General features: G+C 34.4%; 1 protein-coding gene across 1 annotated transcript in view; it reads right to left on the bottom strand.

Annotated features, from left to right (window-relative positions):
• ASCC3 (activating signal cointegrator 1 complex subunit 3) overlaps window positions 1-14114 on the bottom strand; it is a 260498-nt gene that overhangs the window by 204501 nt on the left and 41883 nt on the right. Inside the window, exons 5-8 of the mRNA NM_001305211.2 lie at window positions 10326-10446; window positions 7657-7864; window positions 6764-6905; window positions 6057-6182 (exon numbers count right to left, since the gene is read on the bottom strand). Coding sequence (NP_001292140.1) covers window positions 6057-6182; window positions 6764-6905; window positions 7657-7864; window positions 10326-10446 — 597 coding nt within the window. The remainder of the gene's footprint in view (window positions 1-6056; window positions 6183-6763; window positions 6906-7656; window positions 7865-10325; window positions 10447-14114) is intronic.

The following is a 14114-nucleotide window of genomic DNA, read 5'->3' as shown; positions in this document are numbered from 1 at the left end:
TGAGATCTATGACAAAGGTAGATAGGAAACATTTTTTTGAAATACGAAAAAGGTTAATTACAATTTTTTTTTTTTTAATCAAGGAGACATTGTACCAACAGAAAATGTAGATGCAAATGGACACCCATGAATTTCTTCAGTAATACCAGTACCCTAAAATTTAAAGAAAGTATCTCTCCATTACTTTCCCATCGTTATGCCACAATAATAAAAGCTTGAGTTCATCTTTTCCTTCCACTGAAAAAATTAAAAAAAAGTAAAACTCTGGGTAGCTGAAGGGGATAGAGGGGGAGGATACATGGAGAGTGGTGATGGCTTTGTTAAGAAGCATCTTCAAAAATCAACTAAGAATTAATAGGAAATACGCGTATAGAATCATAGAACCACCAAGCTCAAAAATCATCCAGTTGAACCATCCACCTATCACCAATATTTCCCCACTAAACCATGTCCTTCAGTACAACATTAAATGCTTCCTGAACACCTCCAGGGATGGTGACTCAACCACCTCCCTGGGCAGCCCATTCCAGTGCCTGACCACTCACTTTAGGAGAAGAATTATTTCCTAACGTCCAACCTGACTCTCCCCTGGTGTAACTTGAGGCCATTCCCAATAGTCCTATTGCCATAGTTGCATAGTTACATGGGAGAAAAGGCTGACTATCTCCCTTCAGGTAGTTGCAGAGAGGAAACATAAGGAAACACACCATATGTGTTGTATGTGTGTTGCATATGTACCCAGAATAAATTTATAAAATTTAAGTATTACTGCCTTATTTTATTTATTTATTTATTTATTTTAAGGTGCCTAGGATAATTTTGGACTGAGAATGGAAGTAGCATCACAGATTATGACCAAGATGGCATTCATGTTACACATAATTAACTCAGTGATGCTTCAAATAGTTTCAGTTTCTTACCCTGTGTTGACAGGTCCTCTCAATGACAGCGTCAAATATATCTTTATGACAAGTCAAAAATCACAGTTCTTAAATGTTAAGCATATATCAAAATCCTTGCCACAATTTCAATATTTTTTTTAAATAACTTTGCTAGTTACAAAGCAATGTTCTAGAGGAAACTCAAGCAACAGCTAAGAGATAATCACATTCACAATTTTCATCAGCTCTTAGGAACTAGCAAATGTCTATGCATTTCAGAATAAACAAAATTTGGAAAACAGATTTTGGAAAAAACAAAAAACACCAAACCAAGCAAAGAAAAAATCCCACCCATATAGTCAATCTCTATTTCTCAATTTCCATTTCAGTATTGTTACTCTAAAAAAGGCTTTATCCTCAGCAAAACTATTTTGAGACAATTCATTCTTTTCCTTTCAGAAGTAGTAATAAGCAGTTATTAAGATATTACTTTATATATTATGATACAGTTTTCAGAGATGAAAAAAACCTCACATTTCAGGAGACATATATTGGAAGAACCATTGTATGGTGAAATCAGATTATCAGACAAAATCATCCATCCATTAAATGTGTCTTAATTACAGATTTATTCTTTGATTATATATCTACTTCTTCTGTAATGTTTCATTTTAGTGATAGTTTCTCCAACTTTGGATTATGAGCAAGTACTGAGACCAGAATTCCATTGTACAGGTTGTATGCCATGGCAACAGATCTCTTATTATTTTATTTATTTTAGTTATTTATTTCTAGTAAGAAACAGGATTTTCCTATGCAGAAGATAATTTTACACAATACAGATCACAAACTACTGGTTTGTTATTGCACATTTAACTTCTTTAGAACATTCCCTCGTGAAAGTGAAGACACCTCAATTCCAAATATATGAGGGCTGCTCCAAAAGTAATGCCTACTATTTAATTATGTTGGCCCATGACATTGCAGGTGGATGTTGGTGATGTGGCAGTAGAGGCTGAACCATCCTGCCAGTATTCTGTTACATGTTATTGCCATGTGACAGATGGCAGCAGAGGGGCAGTCTGACAAAATGGCATCTGATATGGAAGTGAGTATGAAGCAAAGATGTGGAATTGAATTCCTCCATGTGAAAAAAAGCTGCACTCACTGACATTCATCAATGCTTGCTGAACATTATGGAGACCAGAGTGGATTTGAACACAGCGAGGTGGTGGATGGTGTGTTTCAGTCACCTCCACTGGCGCAGATTTCTACAAGCATAGCTAACAGTAGTGACTGTTGAAAAATAGCATTTTGTAGATGAGAATTTGTTCTATCAAACAGTTTTATTGTGTTATTAACAGCTCTTTTAAACACTGTATAAAGATTTTTATTTATTTATTTAAAGTTGGGACTAACATTTGTGGAACTTGAAGGCTTTCTTTAGAGCAATTTCTTAGTACGCTTTCATTGGATAAATGACAAAATTTCAGTAATATTAGAAATATTTTTTAAACTGATCAGTCCAATGGTCAATTGCTATTTGGAAAATATGGAAATGAAATATACACTGAGATCAACTATAGAAGAAATGTTCAAATACTCAGGATGTGAAAAATGTAATTTATGCAACAGCATCTACACTTTGCTTCAGTGGGCCTGCTTGTACAATTCAAAAACCAAGAAAACATTACAGGAGAAAAAGGGAATATTGATTTTGTAATAATTCCTTCATATAATGTAGAGGAGAAAAAAAAATCTTGTGTTAGTAGAAGGAAATGGCTATGGCATGAAACAAAGAAATAAATCCTAAAATCCACTTTAGGTAAAAACCTGAAATCATTTTTCACCAGTAGCAATTTGTTAGGTAAAACCTGTTTTCACAATGTTGAAGAGGAACTTTCCCTGACCTGAGTTTATGACTTTAGAGGTACATTTATTTGGCAAAGAGTCTGGTGCAAAACCACCTTTATAGTAAGTACAAAATATATTTCAGTAGTAGTCAAGCTGCATGTCAAGCAGCCAAAGGCTTATACATTTAAGCTTGCACTTACTCTGTTTTTTCACATTCTTGTTATTGAAACAACCTAGCTAACATGCCCCTTTTTTAAGTAACAGTACAGTAATTCTTCAGACCAAACAGATGTGACCAACTAGCTACTTACAAGCCACTTGTGCTTGTACTGTGGTGAAAACACAGCTCTCCAAATACCAGTAAATGCCAATAATAATAATTATCTACAAATGGAGTTGGAGATGGAATTTGCTGCCTTGCAGTAAAACAAGTATGCTTTCCTTCACTGTGCAACTCCTCCTGTGGGATGCAGGTGCCTCACTTCCACTGACAACACAAAAGATGCTTCTGAGCAGCAGCACAGCATCTTCCACTCAGGCATAAGAAAGAAAGAAAATGAGATGACACCCATGGAATTAGACTGTGGCAGGAGGGGAAGCAGTACAAACCTGAAGCACAGAGAGGTAGGGGTATTATAACTGCTGCTCATGTTAGCAGTTTATGACAGAGGATACACTGTGCTTTTATAGAAGACAAATTGTGAAAGGTTGGCCACTTCATCTCACATTTGCAATCAGTACATTATGGGATTAAGCATCTGCAAGAATTTGGATTTTGCCAGTTTAAATCATGAGTTTCACCTTAGTATCTCTATCATAGCCAATCTAGCCATAAGGTTTCAGATAATGCTTTACTGAACCTAAATATATTATTTTGATGAAAATACGCTATTTATTTATTCTGGAGTGGAGCTCAAAGTGTATTCTGATTACACTACCAAGTTTACAAATAAGAGTTTCCTACTGAGGCTTGCGCTAGTTTGAGGTATTTTTTCTCCCTTCGGTGTTGATTCAGTTTCACCATTTTGCCTCACATTTGTGCGAAAAAATGAGTCTACAGTTTTGTTAACATGATTTGCTAGAATCATTATTTAGAGAAATATATTTATGTCCGCAGTCAATGTTTATGTCAAGTTAAGTAATAGAAATACAAATAATCTAAAACAATACTTAAAATATTTTAAACTAAAGATTACTTCAGCTTACATGATCCAGAGGCTTAGCTTTTGCCTAAAAGTTCAAAATATAAATGAACTCCTTATCATGATCTCAATTCTAGACCTAAGAACGTTGAAGATTAAATTTAAACAGAGCATTTACCTATGTAAATATTACATAGTCAAAGATCGCACCTTAGCACCTGTGACCAAAATCTTAACTGAAGAGAAATACACTTATAGTACTTAAAATCACTCCTGTGCAAATGAAAACATACGGACTAAAAAGTAAAGCTCCTATGAGATGAAATTCTTACATAAATAAACACTTCACAGCCAGATTTAGTTCTTTTCAATCCTCTGGGAAAATAGATTCAATAAATGCAGCTCAAGTTTTTAACCTTAAATTAGTGCAGTTACCACTTGAAATTTTCAAACCAAGAAGTAGGCTCCTTTATAATATCACTGTGTTGAGTGCAACAATATGTGATTGTTAGGCCTGTGTTGGACTTGATGATCCTATGGGTTTTTCTAGCCTAAATGATTCTATGATTCTCCCCTCTAAAAAGGAATCTGCACCAGCCATTAAAAAAAAACTTGCCATAAGTCAAATTTAAGTAGAAGTACCACTCTGCTGAAGTATGTGTATGTTTAAATGTGTAAGTATCACACATTCAAAATACTTTGCTGCTGACAACTTGTTAGATATCTAGTAAGTAGGAGGCAAGAATATAAAGATTGTTTCTATTTCAGAATTTCACTTTAAAACTGAAAAGTACACCTCTTGATGATACAAAGCCTAAAAGGTCATGAAAGATTTATAAAATCTGCATAATTGATGCATTCCATAACACTATATGTGTGTGTGTGTGTATATATATGTATGTATGTATCATTAAACCATTTCTTTTAGATGTTTATTCTTCTATTAGATCTATATTTTTCTGGCAAGTTATTGTGTCTCGAAATATTGGTACTTCTAGAAAAACTTTACAGGTTAATAGGTAATATTTAGACCTGTGCTTAAGGAACAGACATTTCATTGCAGAAAGCTGTCGTGTTGAAAATTGTCATATAAAATGCAGTGGCTCAACTCTTCTATCTGGTTAAGCTGTCAGTCACTTAATAATATGGCAGTAGGTACGGTCACCCAAGCACAAAATAATAGATTCCGATTTTAAAATTAAACAGTCCTCTGTTTTTAAAGGGTTAAATCACCGTGTAAGACAATCCTTACTAAAAACCTCAATAAAGTGCTCTGGGTAACTGCAGTAGATTTATATTCTCATTTCCTGTTTTCGCACAGGGAAAAACATTTTTTCATGCTGTATGCCACTGAAGAACTAAGAAACAAAGATTTCTTCACATGCACAAATGGCTTGCTTTTGGTGTCCCCACTGAAATGAGGAGCAAATATTCCATTCTTCAACTGATTTGATACATACAATGAAAAGCAAGCAAGTGCATGTGATCGAATACTGCTTGTTCTAGACTGTTAATACTAAACCACGTGTTGCTATTTTCTTCTTTTCTTACCTCAGCTTTTTCACCTTATCATCAATAAATTTTAAAATGTGTATGTTTTACTTGCATTTTTTCCTCATTGCTCTTTTCGATCAGCAAAGTTTTACTAATAATGCAGCCTTTTCGCTACTCCAGAACAGTATTCCAGAAGCTTTTGCACCTTGTAGTATAGACAGTACTCAATACTATGCACCAGCATCATGCTATAAGACTAATCTGCACAACAGCGCAGAGCAGTCACTAGCCAATCTTCAGAAGTCAAGAGAAAGAAGCCCAGACTCACTTCCGTGTGGCCTACAGAAAGAGAATGGAATGGCAATAATCTTCTTCCCTTGTTTCTTTATTTTTTGAAGAACATTTTAGTGATTCAAGTCACAGCTCTAAACCACAAATATCTGAATAGTTAATGACAAAGGAACTGAGAACTGCAGCTCACAAAGTAGTAGTTTAGAGACGGAATTTCCTTGATCAGATTCATCATGAACAACATCCTCCTACAAATATTCTCAAAATTAGTGATGAAATTAAATGGCTACTTTTACGCATTACAAATCACATTATTAAGTGGTAATGTTTTCTCCTAAAATTTGTTAATAGCAAAGTAAAAATTAATTTCATATCTCTCAACTGCTTTACTCACCTCATCTAAGTCTTTAATGTAAACAATTTTCTCTTCAATGCCAATAGGCATTGGTTCGCTATGGGGGATCTTCACCTCTTCATACATTTTGTTGTTTTCTCTCTGAACTGATTCTGGTAAGAACACCTAAAACAGTATTACAGGAAAATTAATTGAAAATATGAAAACAGAAAATTTAATTACTTATAGGCTACTGCAAACTATGTTTCATTACTTTCCTTCAAAAAAAGGAATCCCAAATAAAAGCAATTCTCTTTGATTCATTTTATAGATAGCATAGAACCTCCTAAATGGAAAATAATCAGTTTACTACTCAGAAAATCATAGTTTTTGAAACCAAAGTGGTTTCAAAAGGATTAAAAGAAGAAAAATAAAAGATAACTCTACTTTATTACATTTCAAGAATAGAAATTTCAAAAAGTCAATTTAATGGTTTACAAAAGATAGGAAAAAACAGTATTTTAATGACCTAAGTGACCCTAGAAATAAAAATAATCTGTACTATAAATACTAATGTATTTATTTATTTTAGGGTCAAAATAAAAACAAAATATCTGAGTATTTAACATACTATATAAAGAAGCACAGCTTCGTGCATAGGATTCCCATTAGTAGGGGAATCTCCCAGAGAACAAAGGGAAACCTGCTGCACTTTGCTCACAGGGATAGTTGTACTGCTGCAGAAGGGCCATGCATCAAACACATACCTTGGCACCTCCAATGAATGCTGATGTTTTCATAGCTTCAGCTCGAGAATCATAAACATGTGGATAATGAATTCTTTCCAAGTCCACCTCTCTCTGTCTACCTAGGATAGGCACACTTCGAGCATTCAAAAGTGCTAGTTCCCTGTAAACAAAATAATAGCAGCAATTCTGCTCATTGTAGGCAACCGTCACAAAAGCTGGGCATGGTACATTAAAGTCTGAGCAAGAGTTAGGGAAATGTAAAGAAAAAAAGCATTGTATAAAATTATTACCAATGGAATTTTACTGTGTTATTCACTAGCATTAGTTAAACTGTGTCCTTATAGCACACTTGTTAAATAAAAATCAACACAATCACTGCAAGGCTGGCTCCCTAAACTAATGCATCTTTGCATCTTTTTACATAATATAGCAACAAGTACTCATAGTTAAATACCAGCACCACTATATTCTTCTCAATATGAAAAGCAACACATTATTTGCTTCTTATTCTTACCCTCCCTTATTCTTCCCACTACCTTTAGTTGATAACATGGAAAATAGTACCCATTAATCTGGAGAAGAAAAAAAGATAGTTTTGATAGATTTAGTACAGAGTTCATAAATCTTAAGCAAGAAGTGTGCAAACAGAAAGTAAGAAAGATAGCCTACCCCTCTAATCTGCATCTCCAACCCACACAGATGAGACCAAGAAGATTCTCATTAAGCAGATCACTGCTCTCTTTTCCTGAAAATTAGGTTTTCATATTAAACAAATTCTACACTTGTAATAAAACGTGACTTGAAGTCAGAATCACCTCATCTACAAAGCAAACTAAAAGAAAATAAGCATTTATGATAGGTTGAAATAGCATTTACAACAGAAGTGTTTTTCAACGTTTGGCATTTATTACCTTTGCAATCGCAGCTCTTTGGGATCAAAGCACAGGAGTCCTTCACCAGAAACTTCTCCATCTTCCCCAGCTTGTTTTTCTCTCCTGGCATTTCGTTTTTCTTCACGACGATACTGTTTCATTAACAGCTTTTCTTGTTCAGACTGAATTGTAACTTGACAGCCATAATTGGGTTTAGCATTTTCACCTATAAACTTCTTGCACTGCTCTGCAACATCAAAACAGGTGTGCATCTTCCTAAGTACTGGATTTCATCATTTTTGTTGCCCAGTTTTCTTCTAAACATATTTTTAAAAGACTTAGCCTTAATTATGTAGAAGTTGGTCTTAAGAATCCATAAGAAGTAACAGATCATTGTTTGAAGGTAGGACACTTTAAATCACCATACAAGAAAAATTCTTTATTCCAAAGCAAGAGAAGGAATACTGCATACTAGCAGCAAAAGGAGGGACTACCTTTTTGGGATTTATGATCATTTCATCAACACTGGAAAAGCCACTTGTTTGTTCCCTTATGTGCACACATTGCTAACTAAAAAGGCTGTGCATGTAGACTAAACAAAGCTGTTTTTTCTTTTTAAACAGCCTCTTCACCTAACATGACCTGTTTATTTACTAGATTACGTGACTGCATTGAAAGCATACCCACAGCTTAATTTTCCTGAACAAGTGAGAAAAGAAATCTTATTCTGTAAAACCACAAAGACTCCTTCCTTTTATGTGGAAAAGCAGTAGGACTGAACAGTTACAGTACAAAACTGAATAGTTACAGTACACAACAAATTCAAGGAACTTGATAAAGCCCAGTCACATCTGCTTTTCCAATACCACTATTGTTATTTACTCCAAACTTAAAACAAAGACACATCCAAGTCTTCTATATGCAATGTGATGGATGGATTTTTTTTGTTTGTTTTTAACTGTATCAGTATTTTCCAACATTTGACTTCGAAATTCTGCAGATTATTAGCTTATAGAGGTTTAACTGAATATGACATACTCAGCTGTTTTGAATGTACTTCTGCAGTCTACCCCTGAAGTTGAAAATTGAATACCTCTTTTTACCAAATAAACTCACTTGGATGACATCTTGAAGACTTTGTGCCACTGATTTTTTTTTTTACCAACAGTAACAATGAAAATTGTACTTCGAGCACGCACACTGAATAAGGTGTCTGCAACTTGTTAGATATTGTTGAAAAAATCTAATAAACTCACAGAATTCCCACAGCAATAGCATTAACTCTGTCTTGTATTTAAAGGGGATAACAATGAATGCAATTTTCTGCCTAAATTTAATTCTGATGTCTAGGGCTACTTTATTTGTCTGATACGCACAACAATCACCTTTATAGCAGTGGAAGTTGTATAATAATAGTCATGCTATAAACATTCAATATATGCACACTTCCTTGCCTTGCCTATTTTCTCAAGACACAAAGAGCTCAAAGTTGACTGTTTTTTCAAATCCAAATGATTCCCTTCCCCACACAAGTTTTTGGAAGCTGAGACTTCAGTGCCCAGTAGGGATTACACTTCAATCAAATGAAAAGATGAGAGCCCTACTGAAATAAACAAACTGAACTTGGGGCAGAGCATCTTTAGTCTCAGAGAAGATACTCAAACATTATTGACTTCTTTACTACAGTGAAAGAAAAGCTAGGCCACCAGTGGAAAAAGCTCATCTTAAAAGTGCAATACTGAAAATATTCTTCCTCTACATTCTAGCATATATGTCTACCGATGGCATTCTGAAGAATAAACTTACAATAGCTGCCAAAATAATTCTATTAAATAAAAAATACTTTTGTAAAAATTGCACATAGTAGAAAGACTATTATAGTTTAGTTTCTAATGAATATTATATTTTTCTTGTGATTATTTGAGAAGGCAAAAAAACCTCACCAAGAACAAAATCTTGTTATACTCATAGTTTCTGCTTTGAAATCACTAGCAAATAAAACTTAAAGTTTTTCTGATGAGTTTTGACAAATCATCAGCATAGCAGGTGAACTTCCAAACACTTGCCTAAATAACATTATATTTAAGATAGACAGATTATGGTTTATTTGCATTTTGAAATTATTGTGAAGCTATAGGAGTCCAGCTGTATCAGTTTTAACTACTTTTTTTAATTCCATGTATTGTGAACATGCAGTGGATTGCATGATGCTTTCCCTTTGCAAGATTTGTGCCAAGTCACAATCTATTCACAGTCAGATTTACTTTTTGTCAGAACAGAAAATGGGAACACTCATTTTTAAGCAGCCATTTGTAGAACATTTTAAAACTATTACCGTGTGTGGGCTATTAATCTTATAAAAACAAAATCAGAGTATAAAACTTGAACTCCTTTATTCCTGTCATCCTTTGGTTTAACTATATTTTTTTTCCAGAAGTAGTTGTTACTGTGCTTTTTCTCCCTAAGACATTTATTTGATGATATCTCTGAGGTGGATAGTACAGCAGATGAAGAATAACTGATGATCAACTTGTTGCCATGGTAGTACACTGAAATAGATGCAACTGTTAATACAATTATTTAAAAATCACACACGCCTATACAGAGTTGAAATGTAAATATGCAACATGAACTCATTTACTCTGATATAAACACCCCACCATTACCAACGAGGTTTTTTGGACACTAACAATTTTATTGTCACTTACCTTGCAGAGTCTGGAACTTGTTATCATTTTGACAAGTCAAAGATCTTTCCACAATCACAGATCTGTTCTGTAGGAGCTTCTCTATAAGTTCAAAACCCTCAGGGCCTAGCAGTTCAAATAACTACAAAGAAAGTCACAAGACATTGTCCAAATTAGCATAAAATTACAAATAAGGCTGCAGAATTTCCATCCTTGTTACAGGATGTTAACAATGAGTTTAAAGACTTTCAACTCCAACTAATTCAGCCCAAAAGGCGTCATTGCTAGCAATCATCTAGGTTTTCTCTAATAAAAAAAAGTTTACAGCTGAAAAGACTTAAAATCTGTTGATTTTCTGTATTAAATATCATCTCTTTTTGAGATCCCTGTATAAAATTTAACTCTTCTCAAGACTAAACTTTATGCATTTTTCTTATAGTTATGACGTATTTTCATGTATCGCTTTATGAAAGAGTAAAACTTTGGCACTGAAGGACTCAAATATTTCTGCTCCTACCATGTAAAGGAGAGGGTTTTCTTACTATCCCGTATTTAACTGGCTAGCTCCTTAGAGAGTTTTGCTGTGGCCACCTCTGATTACTACCCTCTGGGAAATAGTGTTATGCTGCCTCTTACATACTTGCAAAATTTTGAACAATGTCAAGGGCAGCAGATCTATGATTCTTCTTTTCAGGCCAATCTGTACTTCAAAAATTGAGTTACAATTTAATATTAAAGAGGAAAAAAATTGTTACTCCTAACCCTCAGGGTTTCTGAGAAAAACATCAGGTGTGCAAAACAGTACAGTGATGTCAGCCTTTGCAGAGACCATGAAATTTATAAACTTTCGCATTTCTTTTATTAAAGCAACCACCTTCTGGAAACTGAAGAAGCAGTCTGAAAAAAAAATATATAAAAAGAATGCAATAAATGTGGCCAAAGAGAAAATCCTACACTCGGATAAGAGTAACAGTACAAAAATACAGGACATTAAACTGGCTAGACATCAATTTTGTTGACAAGGATCTCAAACTGTAATGGATTTCTTTTTATCCAGCCTTCTCTAACAATCATCATTAATTCTTGTCTTTTACATAGCTATTCTCTGTCACTTTACTGCTACATTTTAGCCAACTTCAGATAAAGATATATAAACAAAGTCCTCTTATATCAAAAAAGAAAGCAGCAAGCTAGTACTGGTAAATTTGAAGAGCAAGTATTTTATAAGTATAAATGTTTATGGCAGAAGGGAAATAAATTTAAAACACAACTAGAGTTTGAAATAGCTTCATGGTAGAAGAACTAAATACAAATTTTGCTACTGTTTTGTCGTTTGCAGAATATGATCAGGACAGAGAAATCTGGTGGTTTCAAATTCATCCAGATCTGAGGTGAAGCATTCAAGGAAGCACACAAGATGTATGCATATTCAGACTTGCCACTTTGACAATAAATAAATAAATAAAAATTAATCATAACAATAAAAAAAGGTCAAGCAACACATTATTCCACATTGATTATAGTCCTCCAGCTCTGTAGAGGACTCCAAAGTATCTCTATGACTAGAAACAAACTAGAAAAGGATCCATCAGAAAATGGTTTTTTTTTTTGTTGGGATACTGGAGATAGTTTTAGAAGAGGAAAGCCTCCATCCACGCCTATTTTCCCAATATACACTCAAAAACCATCTGTATCAAAGCTATTTGAACTGGTCAGAATAGTAGAATGGTACAAAGAAGCAGTTAAGTTACATGCTACATTTTACTTCAGGGCCAGAGGCAGATGCTACCATAAGACAGCATTTCTTACTTCACTTAAGTGCTCTTTTTTGAGCCCCTAGCTCACTAGGATAAAAAGACATCCTGGTCTCCAGACAGCTCACTAGTCAAACAGAAAGAATCAACCTCATGGCACTAAACATGACAGTCTCTGCAATACTTAAGTGAAAATCACTTTATTTTGCCTTCTTGATTTGTAGACAGATTGCAGTGTTAATTTGCTACCAGCAGTTTGAGAACAGTCTATGTAATTTAGCAAGGTTTGTTACTATCCAAAAAAGAGGGAGTCTTTGAAAACATTTTAAACAGGTAAGTGAAACTGAGATCATTGTCTAAGACAGAGAGAAGGGAAACAATACAGAAGACCAGCAACAATGATATCAGTTCTTACTGATAAATTCTCTCTCACACCCACTGGGATCTTGTGAGAGATCACAGGTAGAAAACAGTCGTAAAGAGCTAAACCAAGATGTACAGGTAAGTGCTAGGACATGGCAATTAAATTACTCATTTGTCACCATCTACCACTGAAGGTAGAAATGGTGACAATAGTAGAAAGAAATGGCAAAGGGCAGAAATAACTGAACTTGAGGACTAGCCTGTGAGACCAACATTTTATTAATCACCAGATGTATTCATACGATAAGGAGTAAACCACTGCTTTCTAATTAAGATATTAAGAACTGGCACAGAATCCTGTTGTTTCCAAGTGCCATTCTCTATCTTCTCATTTGCTTAGACTTTCAATAACATGTCAGAGTCCATTCAAAAGACTTTCTGCCATTTCAGAAAAACTTCTGACATTTGCTGAAGTCTTTAAATCTTATTGCCAACATAACTAACTAAGGGAAAAACAACATGAACTTCTATGATGATAGTCACCATTAAAGATCCAAACAACAACCGAACCTCAAGGTAACTCATGAAAATTGATTTATGAGCTGGAGAGGAAATAAACACTACTTCTTGGATCCTACTTCAATCAAGCAAATGTAGAGTCTGGCATCTTCAGATAAAACACAAAATTTGCCTTCTTTTTTTTAATAGTCACACTACTCAAGTAATCTTGATCAAAGTCTAACAACTAAACATGAGTTTTAAAAAAACCGACAGAGTTTATCTTCCTCAAGAGGGAAAGAGGTGTCAAAGTTTGTACAAAGTAACCACCTCACTGCTGCTATCAATCTTACACTGCAAAGCTCTTATACTTTATAGTGACAGATTGTCTAAATCAAAGAGCAGAAAAGAGAAAACTAGGAGCTGTTTTGATTTAAAACTATCTTGTATCTAGTAGGAGAAAAGAAGCATCATAGCAGAGACATAATATGTTCAAGAAACAAAGTGCCCTTTTGCTAGACCACCTCTTTTCTATAGTAGTTCTATTTTCTTTTTATTTTTATTTTTTATAGTATACATTAAGATTATTGACAAAGATTGGAATGGCTAAACCAGTTGCAAAACAGAAAAATCCACTTTATCTATAGTACTTACTAAATGTTAACACAACCCCCAAGTCAGCATGTTCAGATGGAGGCACAATGCTGAATGACTGCTTACTGTAGTTGCTTGGCAGTATTCATTTTCAAAATAAATGCAGTTTTCTCACACCCATAGCAGTTCTCATGATGGAATTTAGGGTGACTGCCCTGCAACTCTATGGAATATTTCCATAAAGAATCAAACACCATAAGCAGCGGTCAAAGAAAAACGGTTGTTTTTTTTCCTCTATAAAACAAAGTTTAAGAAAGCTGCGAATCCTTGAAGTGATGAAGAACCTCCCCCTGACCAAATGCAATGATTCTCTGAACAAATATCTAGTGTAAGCTGCAAAGAAATTTCTAATATTCTCCATATAAAATGAAAACTTCCCCATACAACCTATGGGAAGTCAAGATATGGCAAAAGCTAATGGATTTTGATACATTGGCTAAACACAGTCCTGTGAACAGTGAAAAACAGGCAGCCTTGTCTTCCGCTCTGATAAAAGAATTAGAAAATAGGTTTCAAAATTTAAATTAAAAAAAAAGATTTT

Source organism: Gallus gallus, chromosome 3 (assembly GCF_016699485.2).
Source record: "Gallus gallus isolate bGalGal1 chromosome 3, bGalGal1.mat.broiler.GRCg7b, whole genome shotgun sequence".
Taxonomy (NCBI): domain Eukaryota; kingdom Metazoa; phylum Chordata; class Aves; order Galliformes; family Phasianidae; genus Gallus; species Gallus gallus.
This window is presented reverse-complemented; position numbering and strand designations above follow the sequence as displayed.